The sequence below is a fragment of the Erinaceus europaeus genome, chromosome 21 (assembly GCF_950295315.1).
Source record: "Erinaceus europaeus chromosome 21, mEriEur2.1, whole genome shotgun sequence".
In the NCBI taxonomy this organism is placed as follows: domain Eukaryota; kingdom Metazoa; phylum Chordata; class Mammalia; order Eulipotyphla; family Erinaceidae; genus Erinaceus; species Erinaceus europaeus.
Window position 1 is genome coordinate 27,640,734 of NC_080182.1, and position 23,790 is coordinate 27,664,523.

The window sequence follows — 23,790 nt, forward strand, 5'->3', positions numbered from 1 at the left end:
AGTGACAGTGTAGAGAGGGATCTGTTAGAGGTCTAGGCCCATCATGTTTGTGTGGACTCCCAGGACTCCCTGACTAGAGCCCTGGATGATGGGGTGGACTGGTAATAACCAAAAGAGCCATTAAAGTATGCTGGTCCTTACCTTGTCTGACAGGGTTAGCCTTGGAGTGATTGAGGGAAGTGAAATAAGAAGTCGATGAGGAGAGTATCTAGGTCTAAGTAGAATCTATTTGACTAAGTACTTTATGGTGTCTTTTTTTTTTTTGCCTCCAGGGTTATCATGGGGGCTCGGTGCCTGCACTATGAATCACTGCTCCTGGAGGCCATTTTTTTCCATTTTTTTTTTTTTGTTGCTCTTGTTGTTTGTCATTATTGTAATTATTGTTATTATTGCTGTTTGATAGGACAGAGAGAAATCAAGAGAGGACAGGAAGACAGAGGGGGGGAGAAAGATAGACACCTGCAGACCTGTTTCACCGCTTGTGAAACGACCCTCCCCTGCAGGTGGGAAGCCAGCGGCTCAAACCCGGATCCTTATGCCAGTCCTTGCATTTTGCACCATGTGCACTTAACCCACTGCACTACTGCCTGGCCCCCTATGGTGTCTTTTTTTTTTAAGTCTTTCTACTTGCTGTACATACTGGGTCACTGTAAACTATTGTGCACTTTTGCTTTAAGGTATATATTCTCCCCTAACTTATGGGTACATGTGCACATGTGCTTTGTCTCTGGGGTCCTGCTCCATATTTAGATGCTGGGGCTTTGTTAGGAAGTGCACCACCCAAAATGGAATTAAGGAGTCCTATGAGCTAGGAATTGTCTCACCAGAGTACTGGGTTGAAGGGTTGACATTGCGTGCCTGGTTTCTGTGGACATAGTCTGAAGCAAAACATGTCTAGGTGGTACTGGTTCCATTGCCAAACAGCACTTAGACAGTCTAGTCTGAGACCACAAGTAGACTTGGTCCCAGTCTGATATTTCATTTCCCCCAGAATTCCAGCTCTTTTAGTCTCCAGGGCTAGACACAGCAGTTGTCATTCAGGAGCCTTCAGCTGTGACACTGAATTGCCTCCTCTAAACAGGAGCTAGGAGCCAGACGTCCAGGGTGGTCAGGGGCCACTCAGTGATGCTTAGGACCTGGCTTGTCAGTATCTCACTGGACCTCCTGGCTGTGAAATGGCAGCCTTAGCTCTAAGTGGCACAAGTAACTGCACTCAGGGATGGGCAGTGGAGATAGCACAGAGGTAGCACACAGGACTTGTGTGTGAAGTTTCCAGGTTCAATTCCTGACACCCCACCATATGCCAGAAATGAGTGCTGCTCTGGTCTCTCGCTCTCCTGTCGTCTCTGCCACCCTCTCTCCTTTCTCCACTCAAGTGAAGCAACAAGGATAGGAAATGGTAATCTCTTGGTAAAGTTCTGTCATTCTAAGTAGGAAGAAAATACTTCCCAGAAGTCTCCTCAGTAGGGATTTGTGAACTTGAGTGTATGTGAGACCAACAGTCCTGGGGTCGACCACCAGAGGTTCTGGAATCTGTGGGTTGAGTAGCCTGAGATTTGGGGTACCAAAACCGTGGGTCAGCACACTGTGTGTTCAGTAGACTGCCTCCGTCTTCACCGACTCACGTTGTGCTACGGTCCTGATGCTGCTGCTGACCCCAGCTCTGCCTGGGAATGTGACTGTTTGGCAAAGAGAACACAGAAGCCCAGGTTGACCGACTCATCCCTTGGGGCTCTGCATTTCCACCCTGGACACAAGTTAATGGCAGGGGTAGATAGCATAATGGTTATGCAAAGAGTCTCCCATGCATGAGGCTCCAAAGTCCCAGGTGGTCCCCTGCACCACCGTAAGCCAGAGCTGAGTAGTGCTCTGGTTAAAAAAAAAAAAAAAAAAACACAAGGCCATTAATGCAGAGAAGGGAGAGGGCTGGTGGGAGACAGCTAACGGCACCCTCGCTACTTGCTCCTTTGGTTTGTGCTCTGAGGGCAGACGGCGTGGACTAGTCTGTAGGTGTCTCCACACTGTTCAGTTGTGCTCTGGTTCCCACACTCCTTCCTCATAGATGAAGTGTTGCCACACATTCTCATCTTTCTAACAGCACTGCATTGTCGCTTTAACTACCCTTGCTTTTTTTTTTTTTTTAATGCGGCACTGAGGAATGTCCTGGGGCTTCATGCATGTGTGGTGCTGCTGAGCTGGCTCCTGGGCCAGACTTTTTGATTATTTTTGATTTGGAGAGAGAAGGATTTAGGCCAGGAGAGAGGGAAAGGAGCTCAGAGAGGGTACACCATAGTGCTGCTCACCGCATGGAATGCCTGTAGGGCGGACTTTAGGTGGGGAGGTGCTGTGGTTTCTCTCTGTCTCTTGTCTCTCACCCTAGAGTGAAGAAAAGAGAGAAAAATGACGGCTGTGAGCAGTGGAGTTGTGAAAGCAGGGTCCCGATAATGACCCTTATGCTAAATAAATAAGAAAATATCCAGATGGAGGTTGCCAAATGCCGAGTTTGCCAGCCAGCATATGTGCTGAAGAGCAGCTGAGGGAACCCTACCTGTCTGCTGCAGAAGACACTATATGGGGAGTTAGCCCAGCAGCTGTATTTGAAGAGTTGTTGCAAGCACAAGGGAGGAGACTTAGCATCTGAATTGCTCCAGAGGGTGAAGCAGAAGTAACATGGAAGGTGATTTTAGCTTGACACACTCCCCCCATCCCCTGTGAGGACCTTCCGCCCCTGGAATCAGGTCCCTGTGAGCAGGATGGCTGTTTGCAGGTAGAGGACAACTCTGGCTCCACCGGCTGAGCCCCGGGGTCCTCACACTCCTCCTGGCTACTAAGAGCGTCTAATCTCGTGTGGCCTGTCTCCGAAGTTCTAGACTGGTGATGATGGCGAAATAAGGAAGGGTCTTGCAGCTAACTTGCATCCTTCGGAACCAAGGACAGATAGTGGGCACAGAATCCGCACATGGGGGCTCTGGCTCGAATCCTAGGTGTTGCATTTCCCAGAGCAGTTCTCTGGGGTCTCTGTCTCTCGTTCTTTCTCAAAAGGCACAATTTCATCTTTTTTTTTTCTTAGTTTAGTATTTTGTAGTGTGTATATGCCATCATTTCCTTTCTACTCATCTGCTGTTAGACACTTGACTGCTTCCAACCGTAGCTGTATTAATAGTGCTGCATGCGTGGTGCTTTTTTGGATGAATGTCCCTGTGGCCTTGTGACGTGTATCTAAGAAAAGAATTGTTCAATTCTATGACAGATCTAGTTTTAATTTTTTGAAAAACTTCTATGTTTTCTATAGATACTGTTGCTAGGTAGTATAGCAGTCCTCAAGACACACCCCCAAAGAATGTCCTTGAAAGACTAGTCTTGGAGGTGCCCCATCAAATGGTCTCCACTGAAAAGGTCAGAAGCAGTAAACGGTGAGGACGTGGAGAGGAGAGCCCTGACACACTGCCGCTGGGAGTGTAAACTGGCCCGGCCTGCTTCCACAGACTACAACAGATAGATTTCTTGTCTGCAGACTTTACCAGACAAACAAACAACAAAACAAAACAAAAACACACTAGAAGTCACTACTTGTGTGAGGGGTTCACTATATCACAACCAGTTGTTCAGTTCCATGGCCCAGTCCGTGTGTTTAACAGTTCAGTCCGATTCTCACTCGTCTTCCTGGAGTTGGTCAACCATGCAAGTTGAAGAACTGGCTCCATGGAGACTGGCCAGCCCTGGACCACTTGCACCTCTGCCCACCTCCCCAGGTGCTCAGGCGTCCTCCAGGCTGGACGGTTCCCTGCCCGTGATTCATAGAGCTCAGGAATACCACTTTCCTGTGTCTACAGACGGATTATAAAGAAACAACCAACAGAGGAGACATGGGCGAGTTATGGGAGCACCACCTCAGGGACCCTTGATGTGGTCACCAGTCTAGAAACTCTCTGAGCCCCTCATTTAAGGGGGTGTTGAGCAGTTTCCGTTCTTTAGCATAGCTGATGAAATCTGTCTCTCTTCCAGTCTTGGGGTGGGCTGAACAGTCCAGCCGTCTGTTCAGGTGGTTTGCTCTCTGTAGAGATGGTGGGAGGCTTTGAGGTTCCAGGCTCAATTCCCAGCTCCAACCACAGCTGTGTGGTGCTCTAATCAAGTTAATCTGTAAATAAAATCAATTCTACTTAAAACAGTATCATAAGCAGTGAAGAGTATAATCCTGACCCCTCAGGGAAAAAAGAATTTCTTTATTAGCACAAGCCCAGGGATGGCTGAAATAGTTTTCAGCAAGAAGAGTCTTGGCACTCAGGAAGTTCTGAGGAACTCTGTCCCAGGAACTAGTGCCACCAAATCGATGTTTCCCTGCCGTGCTGCTGTCACATAAAACTGGATCTTGTTTTTGAGCAGAAGACTGGGTCTCAGCATGCAGGCATTGAATTTCCTCTAGGCTGCTGATGGGGTTCCTTATCGGGCCGCAGTGTCCCTGTCTTGATTCTTAGCAATGGAAATCACACTTGTAAGACTCTTAGATGAGAGGGGCCATTGAGGCAGCTAGATGCCATATTCCCGAAGGCTTTATCAAGCCCCAGTTTGGCTTCCTTTCCTGCCTAGACTTTTGTCCTCTGCTGCCTGTCCTCTAATCTGTGACAGCTAGTGCTTCAGAGCCATGGGACAAACAGATCACTTTCCTGACAGCAACAAGGTTGATTATTTTCCCCCTTCAACTACTGGGTCATGAAATTTAGATAGAGATGATTTTTGATGGTTCTAATCCTTTTAATATTAAATAACAGCATGTGAATGCTCATAGCCAGAATAGGAAGGATAAATTGATTAGGTTTCCAAATCCTTTCCTATTTTAACACTGCCCCCTCCCCCGCCCACTTATTTTAATTTGCTTGTTAATGGGCACATATAATATAGTTCTGTGTCCTGTACAGACTGTGAGCCTTAAATGAACATTTGTAAGTGTCTGAGGAAGTATCTTGGTCCATAAGGATGAACATGGTCTAGCCTAGTGCCTAATGAGCTCAAGAGCACATCCGGGTATGCGATTGAAGTAGCTATTGCTCTCTGAGGAACTAGCTGCCTCAGCTCCAGTCTCCACTGCTAGCTAGCTGTGTGGTCCAGTGAGTGCTTCATTGCTCTTCTTTGCATTATTAGAATCCCTGTGGCTCTGTTTCAGTGACTCAGTTCACTATTTAAAAAATTTTTTTTATATTTATTTTCCCTTTTGTTGCCCTTGTTGTTTTTCATTGTTGTAGTAGTTGTTGTTGTTATTGATGTTGTCATTGTTGGATAGGACAGAGAGAAATGGAGAGAGGGGGAGAGAAAGACAGACACCTGCAGACCTGCTTCACTGCTTGTGAAGTGACTCCCCTGCAGGTGGGGAGCTGGGGGCTCGAACCAGGATCCTTAAGCCAGTCCTTGCTCTTTGCGCCACGTGTGCTTAACCCCTGTGCTACCACTGCCCAACGCCCTTGGTTCACTATTAACCTTACTTAACAAAATTAGTTTCTTAGTTTCTGTATGAACTTGAAGTCTGTTTCTTTATTCTTTTCTTTTTTAAAAATTATCACCAGGGTTATCACTGGACTCAGCGATGATACTACAAATACACCGCTCCTGGCAGCTGTTTTTTTTTCTTTTCCCCCCCTTATTTATTTATTTTTATTTTTTGCCTCCAAGGTTATTGCTGGGGCTCAGTACCAGTGCTACGAGTCCACTGTTCCTGTGGCCATTTTTTCAATTTTTTTGAATAGGACAGAGAGAAATTGAGAAGGGAGGGGAGATAGAGAGGGAGAGAGAAAGATAGGCACCTGCAGACCTGCTTCACCACTTGTGAAGCGCCCTCCCCCCCACCCCTCCTCCCGCAAGTGGGGAGCTAGGGGCTTGAACCAGGAACCCCGCGTGGTCCTTTAGCTTTGTACTATGTGTGCTTAACCCAGTGCGCCACCACCTGGCCCCATCTTGATTTCAGTGCTTACTTTAAAAGTATATCTCTAAATATTTTTAGTGATTTATTTTGGTTAGTGACAGAAATTGAGAGGGGAGGGAGGTCTCGAGGAGAGACACTCCTGCAGCCCTGTTTCATTGCTAGTGAAGCTTCTCCCCTGCTGGTGGGGCTTGAATCCTCACAGGATCCATCACCACCTGGTCCTCAGTGCTTCCTAGAAATACTCTTTTGTGTTTGGGTATTATAATGCAGACTGCATTATTATTATTATTATTTTTGACCAGAGCACTGCTTAGCTCTGGCTTATGGCCGTGTGGAGGATTGAACCTGGGACTTGAGAGCCTCAGGCATGAGTCTCTTTGCATAACCATTATGCTGTTTACCCCTTACCCTAGTTTATTATGCTATACTCCGCCCTGCAGACCGCATTACTAATGAATATTTGCCTTTATTTAATAGTTTGCTCTCTCTACTGCCTTTGATTTTATTCTAGAGTTTTATAAAATGTTAAGACATAGCTCAATGCTCAAAAATGATATGAACATAGACAAATTAAAAATAACTTCCTGCTTTTGTTGTTTTTGCTTTGAGCTGCACTATTATGATAGCTGGTTTACAATTTGATGAAAGTAGCAGCATATTTAAAAACTTAATTTTTATCTTGAAATGTATTGACTTTTGATTGTGTTGCCTTTTTAAAAACTCACTTATTAATGAGAAAGGTAGAAGGAGAGAGAAGGAACCAGACATCACTCTGGTACATGTGCTGCCGGAGATTGAACTTAGGATCTCGTGCTTGAAAGTCCAGTGCTTTATCCACTGAGGCTGGGTGCCTGTACTCCGAATCCACAGCTCCTGGCAGCCATTTTGCCCCCATTATTATTGTTGTTGGATAGGACAGAAACTGAGAGAGGAGGGGAAGACAGAGAGGGGCAGAAAAAGACACCTGCAGACCTGCTTCACCGCTTGTGAAGCGACCCCCCTGCAGGTGGGGAGCCAGGGGCTCAAACCGGGATCCTTGAACTGGTCCTTGCCAATCACGCCATGTGCACTTAACTGCTGCACTACAGCCTGGCCCCTGATTGTGTTGCCTTTTCCAACTAGTTGCTCTCATTTCTGTGGAGCAGATGTGTGTCCCCTCTGGGAGCTGAGTCACTCAACCCATGGCTTGCTTGCTTTTTTTTCTTTTTAACCCCATCCCCTCCTCTTCTGCCTTCCCCTCCACCTTTTATTTTTTAATTTTATTATTATTATTATCTTGCTTTTTCTTTTTCTCAAAAGCCAGGGCTAGAGGAAGTGGAGGAGTGAGTATGTGCTCGCCAGAGTAAGTTATCATGTCGGCCTTTGAGGGCTCATATTCAGAAACTTGCCAATTGGGTGGCCTGGATCTGGCTTGGCAGTAGTTTATTTACATTCTTCTTGGGAACAAATGCTTCATGAGTATACACAATCGTGCAGATCGCAAACAAACAAGAAGCAGTTTTGAGAAATGCCACTGTGGGGCAGACACAGGTTCTGGGGCTGTTTTCAGATGAGGGCCTGCTGCCCCTGCGGCCGCAGCAGAGTGGTCGCCTTACCTGCGGGTCATTTCACAGGGACTTTGTGTGTTAGGAGCACAAGGTGTGATAGCAGAACGGTCGCCTTACCTGCGAGTCATTTCACAGGGACTTTGTGTGTTAGGAGCACAAGGTGTGACAGTAAAGGCTTGGATTAGACTTGGTCTAGGTCGATACTATTGGCATGAGTGTGTCGGATAGAAAATAAACTCGTCTACTGTCAGGTCCAGACTCAGTTCCCAGCATCATTTGTGCTAGAGTAATGCTCTGGTTCTCACTTCCTCTCTCTTCTTCATAAATGAAAAAGAAATACTAAAAAAAAAAAAAATAAATACATTTCAGTACGCCATTTTGTTTCAGCTTGAGAGAATGTTTCCTGTAATACTAGTAATTATAATAGTTATTATTACTATTCTGCCACTGCCTGGGCTTCATTCATTGCTCCAGGCTGACTTGTTTAGACAGAGGGAAATAGGAGGCCTAGAAACTCCCCCAGTATGGAGCCTGGTGGGGACTGGGCTGGAGCAGAGAGAACAGTGCTCCCTGAGGTTAGCTGTCTGTCCTGCTGGCTCTGGGTACTCACCTTAAGATGGCTGAGAAGCACTTGAGAGGGAGGCATGCTCGTTCTGTCTTAGACAGAAATACTACGGTTACTCATTATTGGAGTGTACCAGCAGGCCTCATGTACTTCCAGATTTTGAAGTTTACCTCCTGAAGAATTACAGCTTTGAAAGGAATCATCCATTAAGCCCCTCTAGAGTATTAACTTTTCAGTCTCGGAAGAACAGAAGGTTTTCTGTTTCTGTCATGGCTTTTCACTGAGGTTCGTACCTGCATAATCCTGTTACTCTAGGTGTGCTGCCCCCCCTTTTTTTCCTTTAGAGGGTGTGAGATGGGGTGGGGGAGGGAAAGAGAGGAGACATTAGCCACTGCTGCACCTCCTGCATGGCTTTCCTCTGTATGGTCCTCCTGTGTGGAGAATGGAGACTGAAAGATCAAAGTATGTGCTCCGAACCCCTTTCTAATTGACTAGTAATTCATTTCTCGAGGGCCTCTGAACCTGCAGAATTCAACTGCTCCTGCCTTTTTAAAACTTCAGATTGAGACAGGGAGAGATAGAGAAGAGACAGCACGGCACTGCTTCACTGTTCATGCAGCTTTGTCAGATGCCATTTATAGTATTCCTAAGTTGTTCTAGGCTGGAACCCTGGTGCTAGTGTGTAGCAAAGCATGCACTGCCATCTCCCAGCCCCTTCTTCCTTTTTCTTCCTCCCCCCACCCTTAATAGAAAAGATTGATTATGACTGAACTAGCTCAGATGGTGACTTCTACGAGAAGTCCCAACATCTGCGATCTTCAAGTGGGGAACCAAGGAGAAGCCGTACTTTATCAGTCTGAGAACCAGAGGGGACTGGACGGAGTATAGATTCCGGTCCAGGAGTCTGAAGCCTTGGGAGAAGCAGGAGCGTCAGAGGAGGAGATGTGGTGTTCTTGCTGAAGAGATCAGCTGGACTCCTCTTCCTTCAACTTTTTTTTCTTTGTCACCAGCACTTTTCTGGGGATTTCAGAGTGTGCCCCCATGGACTCTTCCTCCATCCACCCCCGTGCCCCCAGACAGATGTGGAGAGAGAGAGAGAGAGAGAGAGAGAGAGAGAGAGAGGGAGAGAGACACCAAGACACATGGCTTGTAAGCTTTCCATCTGCTCGGTGCTCCCATGTGGTGCCTGGGGGCTTGAGCAGGTCTTGCAGGGAGTGATGGTGCTTGTGCTGGGGGGCTGCCTCCTAGCTCCTCTGTGGCCCTGCACCCACACACTATAGGAGGGCAGTGTTCTAAATGCTCAGCAAACTCTCTCACAGACACCCCTGGAAACAGTGATTAATGTGGGGACCCCATGGCCTCTGGACACAAAACCAACCTCACTGTAATTTCTTCAGCATCACATTTGGTTTATCAGCATTGCTCAGAGAGGGGAGAGACAGAGAGGAGAGACACCACAGCCCCACTCGCCTCCGCTTGAATCCAGGTTCTTGCTCTGAGTAACGTATGCGCTATACTAGGTGAACCACCAGTCCTTTCCCCCATCAGTAAGTAGTGTTTTATAAAATGAGAACAAGGAAAAGATTTTAGTGTGCAGAATTGGGCTGGGGAAAGATTGCTGTCAAATCACAGATTTCCGACAGAGGTGGCTGAAAAAACATTGCCCTTATAAAAGAGAAGTATGGGGTGTCGGATGGTAGCGCAGTGGGTTAAACCTATGTGGCGCAAAGTGCAAGGACCAGCATAAGGATCCTGGTTTGAGCCCCCGGCTCCCCACCTGCAGGAGGGTCACTTCATGGGTGGTGAAGCAGGTCTGCAGGTGTCTGTTTTTCTCTCCCCCTCTCTGTCTCCCTTCCTCTCTCGATTTCTCTCTGTCCTATTCAACAACAACATCAATGGCAACAATAGCAATAATGACAACAAGGGCAACAAAATGGGAAAAAATGGCCTTCAGGAGCAGTGGATTCGTAGTGCAGGCACTGAGCCCTAGTGATAACTCTGGAGGCTAAATAAATAAATTAATTAAATAAATAAGAAAACAAAAAAAGGAAAAAAATAAAAGAGAAGAATGAGGCAAGTTAATGACTTCATAGAGAGCACTGCTGGACAAGCTTTCTGTGTGGTATGAAGTCTGATCACCCCTGAAACCAGCTCACAGGATCTGCAGTGAGGGAGCAAGACTAATGCAGACTGTTAAAAAAAAAATCCAGTTTTACACTCTGTGCTCATTATTGATTCTGGGAAGGTTTAAGGATGGTTCTAGGACAGCTGAGAAAATTTGACATACGGAAGAAATATTGAAATGTAGCACGTTACACATTTCTTACAAGTGTGTTGTCCAGTTCCTTTCAAGAGAGGAGTAGCGAATGCTTCGTAATATAAGAAGTTTGAAGTCAGGAATTCAGAAAGACAAACCACTGCTTGAGCAGCCTGTGTAAATAGGGGTTTAGGGGCTGGGAGGGGGCTGGCCCTGAGGGCCCCTGGGCCTCTACCAGAGTAACAAAGACAAAGAACAGGGCTCCACGAATCTTGCTTTCTTCAGCTATTTCAAGTTTCAGTTCACTCTCTGGAAGCATTTCTGACTGTTGTTTCTGTTCCAGGCATTTCCTTTGATTCTTGTTCATAATTTGCGTCTCTGTGAAGTCATCTGCGTGAGATCTTGCAAGTTGTCCACTAGACCAGTACCATTTTAGTCAAGTGTCTCGTTTGCCTGACAGTTCACAGAATGTCACATCTGAACTGGGTTCTGATGGTTGTCTCCTTTCTTCAAGCTGGGTTTTTATCACTGCCACTGTCTTTGATGTGCTCTGTGATTTTTTGCTGGCAGCCAGACATGTTGTACAGAGCAGGAAGTGTCAAGATGAAAGACTGGTGTTTGGAGAAGACTGTGAGTCCCTCCTCCCAGTTCGCTGGAGTGGAGTTGGTGTTGACCCCGGGTGTGGGGAGTGTCTGAGTTTGGTCTTTGTGGTCAATGTCTGGTGCTGCTGTGAATAGACTTCCTGTTCCCCCAGGGCTCTCTGGCTCCTGCCTGGCTTTCCTTTGTGCTTCCCAGTGGGTCTGTCGCTGGCGGCCTAGCCAGCATATCCCACCACTATTGATTGATTGATTGATTTTGCTGTATTGGGGGGTGATGGCTTCCTTTTACTCAGAGCTCGTTAGTGTAGGGTGTGAGTCAGGAGTGCTGTGAGGACATGTTGAGCCTCAGGTTTGGGTAGGTACCAGAACTTGGGTGATGGGAGGTCTGGCCTTCAGAGGACTTCCTGTCGTACCTGTGGGTGGCACTAGTCGCCTTCTCCATTTGTTCCCTTGCAGTAACGTCAAGATGAAGACTGAGAAATCTCCCTTTTGGGACTGGGTTGTGGCGCACCGGTTAGGCACACATAGTACGAAGTGCAAGGACCTGCAGGGCATGTGCAAGGATCCAGGATCGAGCCCTTGGCTCCTCACCTGCAGGGGATTGCTTCACAAGTGGTGAAGCAGGTCTGCAGGTATCTAACTTTCTCCCTCTCTATCTCCTCCTCTTTCAATTTCTCTTTGTCCTGTCCAATAAAATGGAAAAAAATGGCCACCAGGAGTAGTGGATTCCTAGCCCCAGCGATAATCCTGGAGGCAAAAAAAAAAAAAAAAGAGAGAGAGAGAGAGAAAGCTCCCTTTTTAAGCTAATGTTTTTAAAGCTTGCCCTTCCCATCCACCCACACTGAAGTTATTGTTAATGCTAGAGACAGTGAAGATTGGGTGTCTGCACCCAATTGGGTGTCTTCCTTATTGTCAGGGTATAAAGCATTGGTTTTCTTTTTAAAACTATTTAAGCTTATTTTTTTCAATTTACATAATAGCCACAGGCTGTTTGAATAGCCATTCAAAAAGATTTGTAATGGGAGCCCTCTAACACCTGCCCTGTCACCCTCTTCAGATGAGTGAGGGAGGCCCAGGCTCTGCGCTGCCTGTCACCTTCTCTGACCCTGCCCGCTCTCCGGCCGGAATGCCCTGGTGTTCTGCATTCATCCTCTTATCCACCAAGCTCACCTGCTGCTTCTTCAAGAAGCATTTCCAAACAAATCTAACCCAAATTGATCTTTGTGACTTAGGAAGGAACAGTGGAGAGTGTTGTAGGAGATTCCTGGAAACTCAGATAGTGCTTGCTGTTGTATTCGACCATCCCCTGTACATACATCTCTGACAGCTTGATGTGTTAAGTAGACTCAGTAAGAGACAAACAACAGGAACAAAATACAACAGTTACAGCAGGGATAGAAGTCGAGGCCTGTGTTGCATTCTTTATCAGATTATTCTTGGACCTCTACTAACCCAAACCTCATATGGGTGGGTCACTGCGATTACAGCTTCAGAATTCCTTTAGATTGTTTGGCTGAAGCTTTAAGTCTTTTATCCTCGGTTTTGAGCTCCTTGGGGTCAGGATACTGTGCTTTATCTTGTCTGTGCAGTGCTGAGCATAGAGAGCAGACACCCCGGCCCGCAGATAGTGTCTGATTACATGGCTTCTCTGCTAGTGGCTGTCAGAATCTCCTTTTCTAGATTTTCCTTGGGAACCTTTGATTTTTTTTTTTTTTTTCACTAGGCCTTGGTACCAACACTACCACTTCTAAGAGCTGTTTTTATTTTTATTTGTTTATTGGTCCCTCACTTTTCTTTAAATAGAGGGTGAGAAAGAGAAGGAGAGACACCTGCAGCACCATCCACTGTCTGCAGGTGGGGGTTGGAGGCTTGAAGCTGAGTCTTTGTGTGTGGTTATTAACTTTCCTGCTCTCCTGGTGTGCTCTCCGAGGGCACCCCCAGCTCTGCTTCTTGGCTCCTAATTGCATGTGGCTATTGGGGTTTTAGAGTTTGATTTGAGTGCAACATTAGGAGATAGAATGAGAAGCAACTTTAAAAAGTTTGCCTGTGAGGGAATAGGAGGTTGCTCACATGTGGAGTGCACTCAGTCAAGGACAGGGCCCTGGCTTTGAGTCTCTGACCCTCATGGGAGCAGCATGTATAATACAGGCGAAGTCACATCAGTCGGGAGCCTCTGTGTCTCCCCTGTAAGGGTGGAGAAGCTTGCTGGGGGCAGTTGAGTCATTGAATCATGGAGGCACACAATTCAGAGAAAAACCTTTATGGAAAAAAATTTTTTTGCTTATATTGTGTTGTTTTTCATGTTCTTGCTTTGTCTTTTATCCTACTCTAAGATTAGAATTAAAGGACTAGGGAGTCGGGCAGTAGCACAGCGGGTTAAGTGCTGGTGGCGCAAAGCACAAGGGCCGGCTTAAGGATCCTGGTTCGAGCCCCCAGCTCCCCACCTGCAGGGGAGTCGCTTCACAGGTGGTGAAGCAGGTCTGCAGGTGTCTATCTTTCTCTCCCCCTCTCTGTCTTCCCCTCCTCTCTCCATTTCTCTCTGTCCTAACAATGACAACATCAATAACAACAACAACTACTACAACAATAAAACAACAAGGGAAACAAAAGGGAATAAATAAATATTAAAAAAAGAATTAAAGGACTAGCTATTCCTAATTCACGATCATGTTCATAATTAATCACTATTATTCACTGGCAATCATTAATTCACTATTAAAGTATACTTTGCTAACTTGGACATATCATTTTCATTTCTAATTACTGAAAAGCTATAGTCATATTTTTCAAAAAATCTTTCTTGATTGTAATTTTTATATTTTCAAAAAATCAAAATTACTGAAAGATACTAGAAAAACTTGTCCTACATCTGCCAGTGAGAGATCATGTCATTAATATTTATTATGTATGTGCCCAATCACTTTGTCTATAAGTATATGTTTCTCATCTTGTCATTCTTTTTGTTTGCTTTTCAGCTTTCCTCTAAACGAATTCTTGCACACCACAGACATGCTTGAGAAGGAGTGATAAAGGCAAGTATTTAGCTCTCTATTGTGAGTAACATTAGCTTGGCCACCATAACTATCAGTCCTCCCAAAAAAACACTGGCAAGAAAATGGTGAAGAAGAGAAGGAAAAGAATTTGTAAATGATTTGGAGTCGCTTCGTTAGAGAGTAACTTCTTAACCATTTTATAGACTTTAAAAGTCTACAGTTTCTCTTGTTTCTAGGCTACAGAGCAACGTGTTTCTTTAATGTGTGTTAATGACATTAACTATGATAAGTCGTTGTGTTTCTGAGATCTTATCTGAAATGCTTTGTCTGTAGGTAGCTTTAGGACCTGGCTCTCTCCATTGGCCCACTTTCTTCCATGCCCTTTTGTTACCCATGTCTTTTCCCTACTTCCTCTAGTCTTTAGAGAGGCCAGTGAGTGGGTAAAGGGAAGCTAGCATGCCCTTCACAGGAAGTATACTAAGCTTTGCACTTAAATGTGTGTTATACCAGGATTCTTAATATTCAGCATTCTTTGAGGTACTTTTTAAATTGAAGAGTAGTTATTACTCATTTGAATAAAGTTCTGTCTTATAGAAGAAAGTAGAGGAGTCCTAAAAAAAAAAAAAAACCCTTGATATGACTGACATCCTATAGTACTTATTTGTATTATCAGCAATTTTATAGCTAATTATGACTTTGCCTACATTGGCATTTCTGGCAAAGCATGTGACCTCCCTTAATATTTGACGTGTATTGAAAAGTGGCCTTCGTGATTCTCTGGCCTACAAAGAATTTGAGATAATTTCACTTTTTTTTTTTTTACATACTATTTCTTGCCTGCTTGAGTTGTCAGCATACCTACAATGCAGGTAGTTACAGTTTGATGATACCAAGTTATGTCCCATAATCGGTGCAGGGATGACTTTTTCCAGTAGAGACAGAGACAGAAGCACAGAAGAGAGAGAGGGTGGGGGGTGGTGGATCCCCAGCACTCAAGCTTCCTTGGGTGTGATGGGCCAGGCTCAGACCTGGCATGGGCAAAGCAGCCCACGACTTTAGTGTTGGCCCTTTTCAAGTTCATATCTGACGGCTTAATGTTTTAGACTCAACTAAACTGTCTTTGGTCTCCACATTAGAAGAGCCTTTGATGAGTAGTAAGATTAAGATCGGCTTTGCCTTTAAGATTTCCAGGATTCACCGCTGTTCATTCTTCAGTCTTTGCCGTGGCTGGACAGCCTGTGGGCGTTAACTTGGAGTGTGGTGCCATCTCTGGGTTCTCCCAGGAATGCTGCATTGCACTGTGGTCAGTCAGTGTTTCAGAGAGTTTGAGAATAAGTGTTGTGCAAATGCTAGTGAAGTCACTGACATTTAAAATGTACTCTAAAATGTACCATTTAAAAAAAATTTAGGATTGTGGTCTGGGAGGTAGTGCAGTGGATAGGGCATTGGACTCTCAAGCATGAGGTCCTGAGTTCGATTCCCGGCAGCACATGTACCAGAATGATGCTTGGTTCTTTCTCTTTCTCTTCCTATCCCTCTCATTGATAAATAAATAAAATATTTTTAAAAATTAGGATAATGGCCACTTGATTGATTTCTATATCTTTGTCTAAAAAACAGGTTTTGTCTGGGCCAGGTAGTGGTGCACCTGGTTGAGTGCACATGTTGCAACGTGTAAGGACCCAGGTTCAAGTCCCCAGTCCTCACCTGCAGGGGGAAAGCTTCACAAGTGGTGAAGCAGGGCTGCAAGTGTCTCTCTGTTTCTCTCCCTCTATATCTCCCCCATTCCTCTCAATTTCTGACGGTCTCTATCTAATAAGTCAATAAAGATAATACAAAAATAATTTTTTTAAATGATATATATATAAAAAAAAAACCAGGTTTTGTCTCCAACTAGTTTTGGATATGGTCCTTTATTCATGGTATCTTACTCCCCTGGGAAAAGCTTATTTTATGTATTTACACCCAAAAACAATAACAAAAAAGAAAAAGAGAGAGTTGTGTTATTTAGTTAATATAATACAAAGAAAGAAAAGGAAAAAGTAAGTTCCCTCTCACCCTCCCACCAGGTCTAAACAACCCGGTGGGGGTGCTGAAAATCAGACTACATTGGGTACATAGGCCAAAAGGAATTCTCGGTGCTTTGCAGAAAGAGTTTACTTACTGTTAGTCTACCCTACAGATTCATGAGGAAAGGTGAGGGCAATCGAAGAAATCTGATCTTGGCAATACTTCTGCTGATAGAAGGGACCTGCAAAAACTCCAGGAGTGACTAAGACAAGCCCTTGGTCTAAGAAGGGTTAAGGCTTCCCTTCCTTGGTGCTTTCACAGACAGGAAGGCAAAACAAAAGCCATGTACAGTTAGGGAATGGTAGGAGACCCCAGTGACGTGGCCAGAGTCCAGTATGACCACACAGCGCTTGAGAGAAAGACAATGAAATGTTCCATTTGTATGGATGCCACACCTAGTTAGGAGACAAATACTTGGTGGTGTTTAGGAAATGCTGGGCTGTTTGAAAAGTTGGATCTGCTTTTCTATATCTGTGTAGAAATGCATCGTGACTTTTCCGAAAGCCCAGTAGGAAGGTGCTGGTCAGAGGCAGGTATTGGTTGTGTGTCTGTGTTGTCAGGAGGTGGGGAACAGGCATGACGGGTAGGTGAGGCCGAGCCACACAGTGCAGTGTCCAGGTACTTAGTGAGAAGGCTCTCTCAGACTCGCCTCCAGAAAGCAAACTCAGGCCTCTCTGGATCCATGAAGCCTTGGGTTTGTGGTGAACTCTGTCCAACTATGTTCAGCCCAAGAGCCCAGCCATGGAGTGCTTCCCTGGAGAGACTGAAGACAGTGCCAAGAGCTAAGTCTGGGTACTTGGTAGGCTAGGGAACGTTAAAGCTAGTTTTGAACAAAACATTGAAGGAAAGTATGGAGAAGAAGAAGAAAAGAAAGAAAGAAAGAAAGAAAGAAAGAAAGAAAGAAAGAAAGAAAGAAAGAAAGAAAGAAAAGAAAAGAAAAGAAAAGAAAAGAAATTCTGGGCTGGGGAGATAGCATAATGATTCTACAAAAAGTCTTTCACTCTTGAAACACCTAAGGTCCCAGGTTCAATGCCCAGCACCACCGTAAGTCAGAGCTGAGCAGGAAGGGCTCTGACAAACAAACACCAAACAAAACTCCCTACTTAATATTTTGTTCTCTCTAGTAACTTCCATGCATAATGTAGTTTTGACGTGTATATTTGCAGAAACTCAATACCAAAACACACACTGAATATTCTATGCAGTGCTTTCCCTACCACCTCCCTCCCTCCTTATTTTTGCACGTGGTTTCTGTAGCCATGACAATTGTGTCTCTTAGTTTCAGCTTGCTTTTGATTTCCTCTATTTAACACTGCCTCCTAGGTGCTGCTTGAGTTCTCCCATCCACCATATCCAGTCACTATGTTACCTCTTAGTATCTGGATCTGTGTGGACATAGAAGCTTCTTTCTGTCAAGGATGGCATTATTCAAAAAAGGATTTCTTGGAATCTCTTTTCTTGGTAACTGATTCTGAGCAAAGCTCTAGTTTCTTTGAAGAGAGATTCTGTCTGGATCATTCACTCATGTGCCAGAAGGTCATTTGTGCTCACATAAAACTCACTTGCAAGTTTCTGATTTCCATTTCCTCTGAGAAGAGCACGCCTGGCCTGGCAGCACTAGTTGCCGTTGTCTTGGGGATAAAAATGGTCACAAGGAGCATCTCTTTTCCACTAAATACACCTGCCATTGGCTGGGACGTCAGAGGCTTACAGTGGATTTTTGGATTTACTCTTCTGGGCCTGTTGTATGTGCAGCTGACTGGCTATGAATTCGAGAAATTCAGTCACCTCGCCAGCCTGTGCAGATGGAAGGGTGTTCCCTGGGCTGTTCTAGCAGCCGGAGTGGCCGAGGCCGCTGGCAGGGACTCAATTCACCGTGCGCTGAAACTTTTGGCTTTACAGATTTTTATTTTATTATTTAAAAACATGTTTGAATTGTGTGAGAAGAGACACTAGAGCACTGCTCACCATTTATGTTGCTCTGTTTCTAACTTAGAACCTTTTTTTGGTCCTTGTTGTTCTGCGGTGCTGGGGATTGAATCCAGGACTCGAGCATGCAAGGAGTGCACTTTCCTGCCGAGCCGCCTCTGGGCAGGACGTTACTCATGTCCTCCCTGCCCCACTCTGGGCTTTTTCTCCTATTCTAGGGAAAAAGTCACTTTGTACTGTCTAGGAAGCTGACTTTAATCACAGTGAGAGTGCCTGTCTGTCTGGCTAGTGGCATGCTTTCTTTGTTTTACCCTGGAGTGTCTGCATGGGTTTATAATATGAGGTTCTTTTTTTTTGTTTTAACATTAGATAGGCATGAAGCCTTCGCCACTCTGCTGCATGTGTAGTTACTGTTGAAGCCATTGCCTACCTAACTTGGCAGTCTTGGTGTGTCTCAAGTTACTTGAGTTTGCAAATAATCCTGTTAAGTCCACTGATGGAGCCTTCGGGCAGTGAACAGTTGTGTGAGGACCCTGACCCTGGAGGCAAACCCCAAGATGCAGAGGCCAGAAGACAGACAGAATCAGAACAGAAGCTGTCGAAGATGACCCACAATGCCCTGGAGAACATTAATGTGATTGGCCAAGGCCTGAAGCATCTCTTCCAGCACCAGCGCAGGAGGTCGTCGGTGTCGCCGCACGACGTGCAGCAGATCCAGGCGGACCCAGAGCCCGAGCTGGACCCAGAGGGCCCCAGCCCGAGTGCGTGTGCGGAGATTGACGGTGTCCCCACCCACCCCACAGCTCTCAACCGTGTGCTGCAGCAGATCCGGGTGCCGCCCAAGATGAAGAGGGGTGCGAGCCTGCACAGTCGGCGTGGCAAGCCGGAGGCCCCCAAAGGGAGCCCCCAGATCAACAGGAAGTCTGGCCAGGAGGTGGCAGCTGTGGCGCAGGCCGGCCGGCCCAGGTCCTCGTCCACCACGGATGCGCCCACCAGCTCGGCGATGATGGAGATAGCGAGTGCTGCTGCCGCCGCCGCGGGCCTGCCGGGCGAGGAGACCACTGAGCGGGTAAGGTGTGCGCCGGTCTCTGTTTCCTCACTGGCGTCTGTGTACCTTGATGCCCCGAGTTCCCCTGTGGCCACTGGAAAGAGCCCCCAGTGAGTACCCGAGAATTTGTGGTGACAGACGATCTGTCTCTCTCTAGAGACTCACTGGATGGAGCCGCCCATCTTAGTTAATGAGAGGTGCTGCTCTGCTTCCCACATGTTGCTGGATTGGGTTTTATAGCCCTTTGCTGAGACCCGGGTATCCTTCGTGGGCTCCCTGTATGTTAGAAAGCTAGGTTTTATGGCCGGTGGGAAGAGATGCTTTGCTGTTTTAGAATGATTAAAGTTCTGGATCTGGATTTGTCTGTGATTGGCGTGGAAATGTACTAAATTATATATTTTTTTCAAGATTTTTTTATATTTTATTTATTTATTTTCTCTTCTGTTGTCCTTGTTTTTCATTGTTGTTGTAGTTATTATTGTTATTGATGTTGTCATTGTTAGATAGGACGGAGAGAAATGGAGAGAGGAGGGGAAGACAGAGATGGGGAGAGAAAGATAGACACCTGCAGACCTCCTTCACCGCCTGTGAAGCGACTCCCCTGTAGGTGGGGAGCTGGGGGCTGGAACCGGGATCCTTGTCGGTCCTTGCACTTCGCACCACTTGCGCTTAACCTGCTGTGCTACCGCCCAACTCCCCTAAATTATAATTTTTATCTTAACATTTCATAAACTCTGCTTTCCATAGTAGAGTAGATACAGTTTACTTTTAGAAGAAAAGGGGTTTTCTTGGGTGGGGCGGGGGGGAGGTTTACAAGGAGGAGAGTACTGGGCATAAGAGATTGTGGTAATACTTGTGCCCTAGCTAGACGGGGCTCAGAGGGCTCCACTACAGCACCTGCCTCGGGCCAGCCTGCTCCCTGCGGACCTGCTCCCTCTGGACACAGTGTCCCCTCCCATCTCTGAGCCCACCTCAGGCCAGCCTGCTCCCTCTGGACGCAGTGTCCCCTCCCGTCTCTGAGCCCACCTCAGGCCAGCCTGCTCCCTCTGGACGCAGTGTCCCCTCCCGTCTCTGAGCCCACCTCAGGCCAGCCTGCTCCCTCTGGACCAGTGTCCCCTCCCGTCTCTGAGCCCACCTCAGGCCAGCCTGCTCCCTCTGGACGCAGTGTCCCCTCCCGTCTCTGAGCCCACCTCAGGCCAGCCTGCTCCCTCTGGACCAGTGTCCCCTCCCGTCTCTGAGCCCACCTCAGGCTAGCCTGCTCCCTCTGGACCAGTGTCCCCTCCCGTCTCTGAGCCCACCTCAGGCCAGCCTGCTCCCTCTGGACCAGTGTCCCCTCCCGTCTCTGAGCCCACCTCAGGCCAGCCTGCTCCCTCTGGACCAGTGTCCCCTCCCGTCTCTGAGCCCACCTCAGGCCAGCCTGCTCCCTCTGGACCAGTGTCCCCTCCCGTCTCTGAGCCCACCTCAGGCCAGCCTGCTCCCTCTGGACCAGTGTCCCCTCCCGTCTCTGAGCCCACCTCAGGCCAGCCTGCTCCCTCTGGACCAGTGTCCCCTCCCGTCTCTGAGCCCACCTCAGGCCAGCCTGCTCCCTCTGGACGCAGTGTCCCCTCCCGTCTCTGAACCCACCTCAGGCTAGCCTGCTCCCTCTGGACCAGTGTCCCCTCCCATCTCTGAGCCCACCTCAGGCCAGCCTGCTCCCTCTGGACCAGTGTCCCCTCCCGTCTCTGAGCCCACCTCAGGCCAGCCTGCTCCCTCTGGACGCAGTGTCCCCTCCCGTCTCTGAGCCCACCTCAGGCCAGCCTGCTCCCTCTGGACCAGTGTCCCCTCCCGTCTCTGAGCCCACCTCAGGCCAGCCTGCTCCCTCTGGACCAGTGTCCCCTCCCGTCTCTGAGCCCACCTCAGGCCAGCCTGCTCCCTCTGGACCAGTGTCCCCTCCCGTCTCTGAGCCCACCTCAGGCCAGCCTGCTCCCTCTGGACGCAGTGTCCCCTCCCGTCTCTGAACCCACCTCAGGCTAGCCTGCTCCCTCTGGACCAGTGTCCCCTCCCGTCTCTGAGCCCACCTCAGGCCAGCCTGCTCCCTCTGGACCAGTGTCCCCTCCTGTCTCTGAGCCCACCTCAGGCCAGCCTGCTCCCTCTGGACCAGTGTCTCCCCTTCAGTCTCTGAGCCCACCTCAGGCCAGCCTGCTCCCTCTGGACCAGTGTCTCCCCTTCAGTCTCTGAGCCCACCTCAGGCCAGCCTGCTCCCTCTGGACCAGTGTCCCCTCCCGTCTCTGAGCCCACCTCAGGCCAGCCTGCTCCCTGCAGACCTGCTCCCTCTGGACCAGTGTCTCCCCTTCAGTCTCTGAGCCCCAAGATGAGTTCATTTACCATCACGGCCAGCCTGCACAGAGTTCTGTGGTAAATATTGCTCACGATACTTTCGACAGCAAATGTGTGGATTTCTTTTTCATCCACCCTGACCACCTGTTCTGACGCCAACTGGGTATCCATCCTGCAGTTCATTCCAGTTCTGGTAACTACTCCCTCAAGTCAGCATGGACTCTGCAGGTAGGTCTCAGCTCAGCGGGAGAGCTGCCCCCTCTTAGAGTCCTGTGGCCTCACTGCCATATGCGTTTCTGACCAGCGGGCTGTAAACCAGGATTCCTGTGATTTCCTCAAACTTGCTGATGTCCCCAGGAGGCACTGGCTTGAGATTTACTGACCTATAAAGGGGACTGGGGACTGAGTGTGGTTCCCTGAGCCCCTTGGTGTGCTCACCAACTTGACCTGCTCCTTTAGGGACATTGTGGGGTCATTAGCCTCAACACTGGACCATCTCTGGATCCTTTCTCTCTGGGAATGTAGGAAGGAGGCAAGATGAAAACCCTCCTCTTTCACGCTGTGGAGAGGCTGAGGCTTTAGGAGCCACACAAGGACTGGGCCTGCAGGGCAGAGCGTGTCTCACTTGCATTTTCTGACCGCAGTCATCTCACACCTGTCATTATTTCAAAATTTAGTCATTTTACTTCATGTGGAGGTATCACCTTGGTTTTTAATTTGTGTTTCCATAATGGCTTGAAAAGCTCATGGGTAGCATTTTAAAATGCACTCCTTGAAGACTGACTCGTGGTTTAAGTAAGAGATTATTTCAAAGGCTTAGTGTGAATTTTCCCTAGACATGGAAGTGATCTGATGAGAATCCAGAATTAGCAGAATAGTCATTCACCCAAGCCGTATTTACCATGAGTGTGTCATTACATTATGTCTGCTCAAGATTCAGCTCCTTACAGTTCAGATAAAGATCTGTTTAAAATCAGCAGTCTGCAAGTAAAGCAAGTGTTAATTCACAAGCAAACCAGATGTGCTGACCTTGGCTCTGCTGTGGAGCAGTGAACATGTCTCGTTAAAGAAGGCACCGATTGGCTTTTTAATTGGCTTCGGGAGAGGTCACCTTCTGTTCGTGCACAGTGTGTTGTTAGAAGCCAAGTACTGCACTTGCCTTCGTTGCCAACACAGTGGAATCAGATCATTTGTCCATAATCAAACAGTTAAAAGTGATTATTGGAAAGTGATACATACACACTGTATTTATATAGTTTTTAAAAAATAACTTATTTATTCCCCTTTTTGTTGCCCTTGTTGTTTTTATTGTTGTAGTTATTATTGTCATTGTTGTTGGATAGGACAGAGAGAAATGGAGAGAGGAGGGGAGACAGAGAGGGGGAGAGAAAGACAGACACCTGCAGACCTGCTTCACTGCTTGTTAAGCGACTGCCTTGCAGGTGGGGAGCTGGGGGCTCGAACTGGGATCCTTATGCTGGTCCTTGTGCTTTGCACCATGTAATTATATAGTTTTTTACACTAGGCCTCTTATAGGCACGTTTTCATCACTTCTGGACCCCCCCTCTTTTATGCCCCAAAGATGAGGGGGCCACTCCACAGCCCCATTTCACCATGTCTTGGTGTCTTGGTGCTCTCTTGTGTGGCATTGGGGCCTGAAAGTGGGCCTTGTACACGGGAAGATACTGCTGGCTGTGTGGCCCTTACCTTCCCTCCCCCTGTACATTTTACTACACATACCCCTGAAGTTACCAACTGAACTTCTAGAACTTTCTTGTACTTACTGTGTGGAGTGCATCTTCTAGTTTTAATTTTTATGGAGTGAGCATCTAGTGACATTTGCAGAAGTGTCTTAGCCCAATCTTAGATTTGAATAATCTCTTGACATGCCCATCTTAAATCCATTAAAATTTTTTTATTATCTTTATTAATTAGAGACAGCCAGAACTTGAGAGGGTGGGGGAGATAGAGGAGAGAGAGACAGAGATACACCTGCAGCCCTGCTTCACCACTCGCAAAGCTTTCCCTCTGCAGGTGGGGACTGGGGGCTTGAACCTAGGTCTTTTTGCACTGTAATGTGTGCACTTAACCAGGTGTGCCACCACCTGGCCCCCCCTTAAATCCATTTTTAAGGAGGCAGCATTATTTTATTGAGTATGTCTAAAGCATTTACTTTTCACAGAAACTGTGCTCCTTTTTGTGCTCATGTCTGACTGGTCTTGCAGCATTTCACTAACCTTTTTTATTATAATGCATGCGCGTCACAGGCTGGTGTGGATGTGAGACGACTGGCTGTGAACTGATTGTCTGTGGGCTAACGTCTACTTTGTTCTGGGGAATATGGGGTCTAAGAGCACTGTGACCACTTGGGACTTCCTCTCCTGCTATCTCCTTGTGTGTGAGATTGGTTGCTTTCTAAATACTGGTGCTAGCTTATTGTACTTTTTTCTTTTTAAGTAAAAAAAAAAAAAATCTGAGGGAGAAAATGTTTTAGTACTGCTGGAAAACATTTCTGTCCACTGAAAACGTTGTCCCATGTAGATGAAAAGTGT

The 23,790-nt window shown here is 47.0% G+C and overlaps 1 protein-coding gene across 7 annotated transcripts in view; it reads left to right on the forward strand.

The window, feature by feature from the left end:
- Positions 1 to 23,790, forward strand: part of TMCC1 (transmembrane and coiled-coil domain family 1) — a 137,965-nt gene that overhangs the window by 21,554 nt on the left and 92,621 nt on the right. For 5 of the 7 annotated variants that reach the window (XM_060180648.1, XM_060180645.1, XM_060180646.1 and 2 more), the window contains 2 exons: positions 13,858 to 13,918; positions 18,248 to 18,943. In XM_060180648.1, coding sequence (XP_060036631.1) covers positions 18,371 to 18,943 — 573 coding nt within the window. In that variant the 5' untranslated portion in view covers positions 13,858 to 13,918; positions 18,248 to 18,370. The remainder of the gene's footprint in view (positions 1 to 13,857; positions 13,919 to 18,247; positions 18,944 to 23,790) is intronic. The other 2 variants (XM_060180649.1, XM_060180650.1) reach the window with 1 other exon arrangement.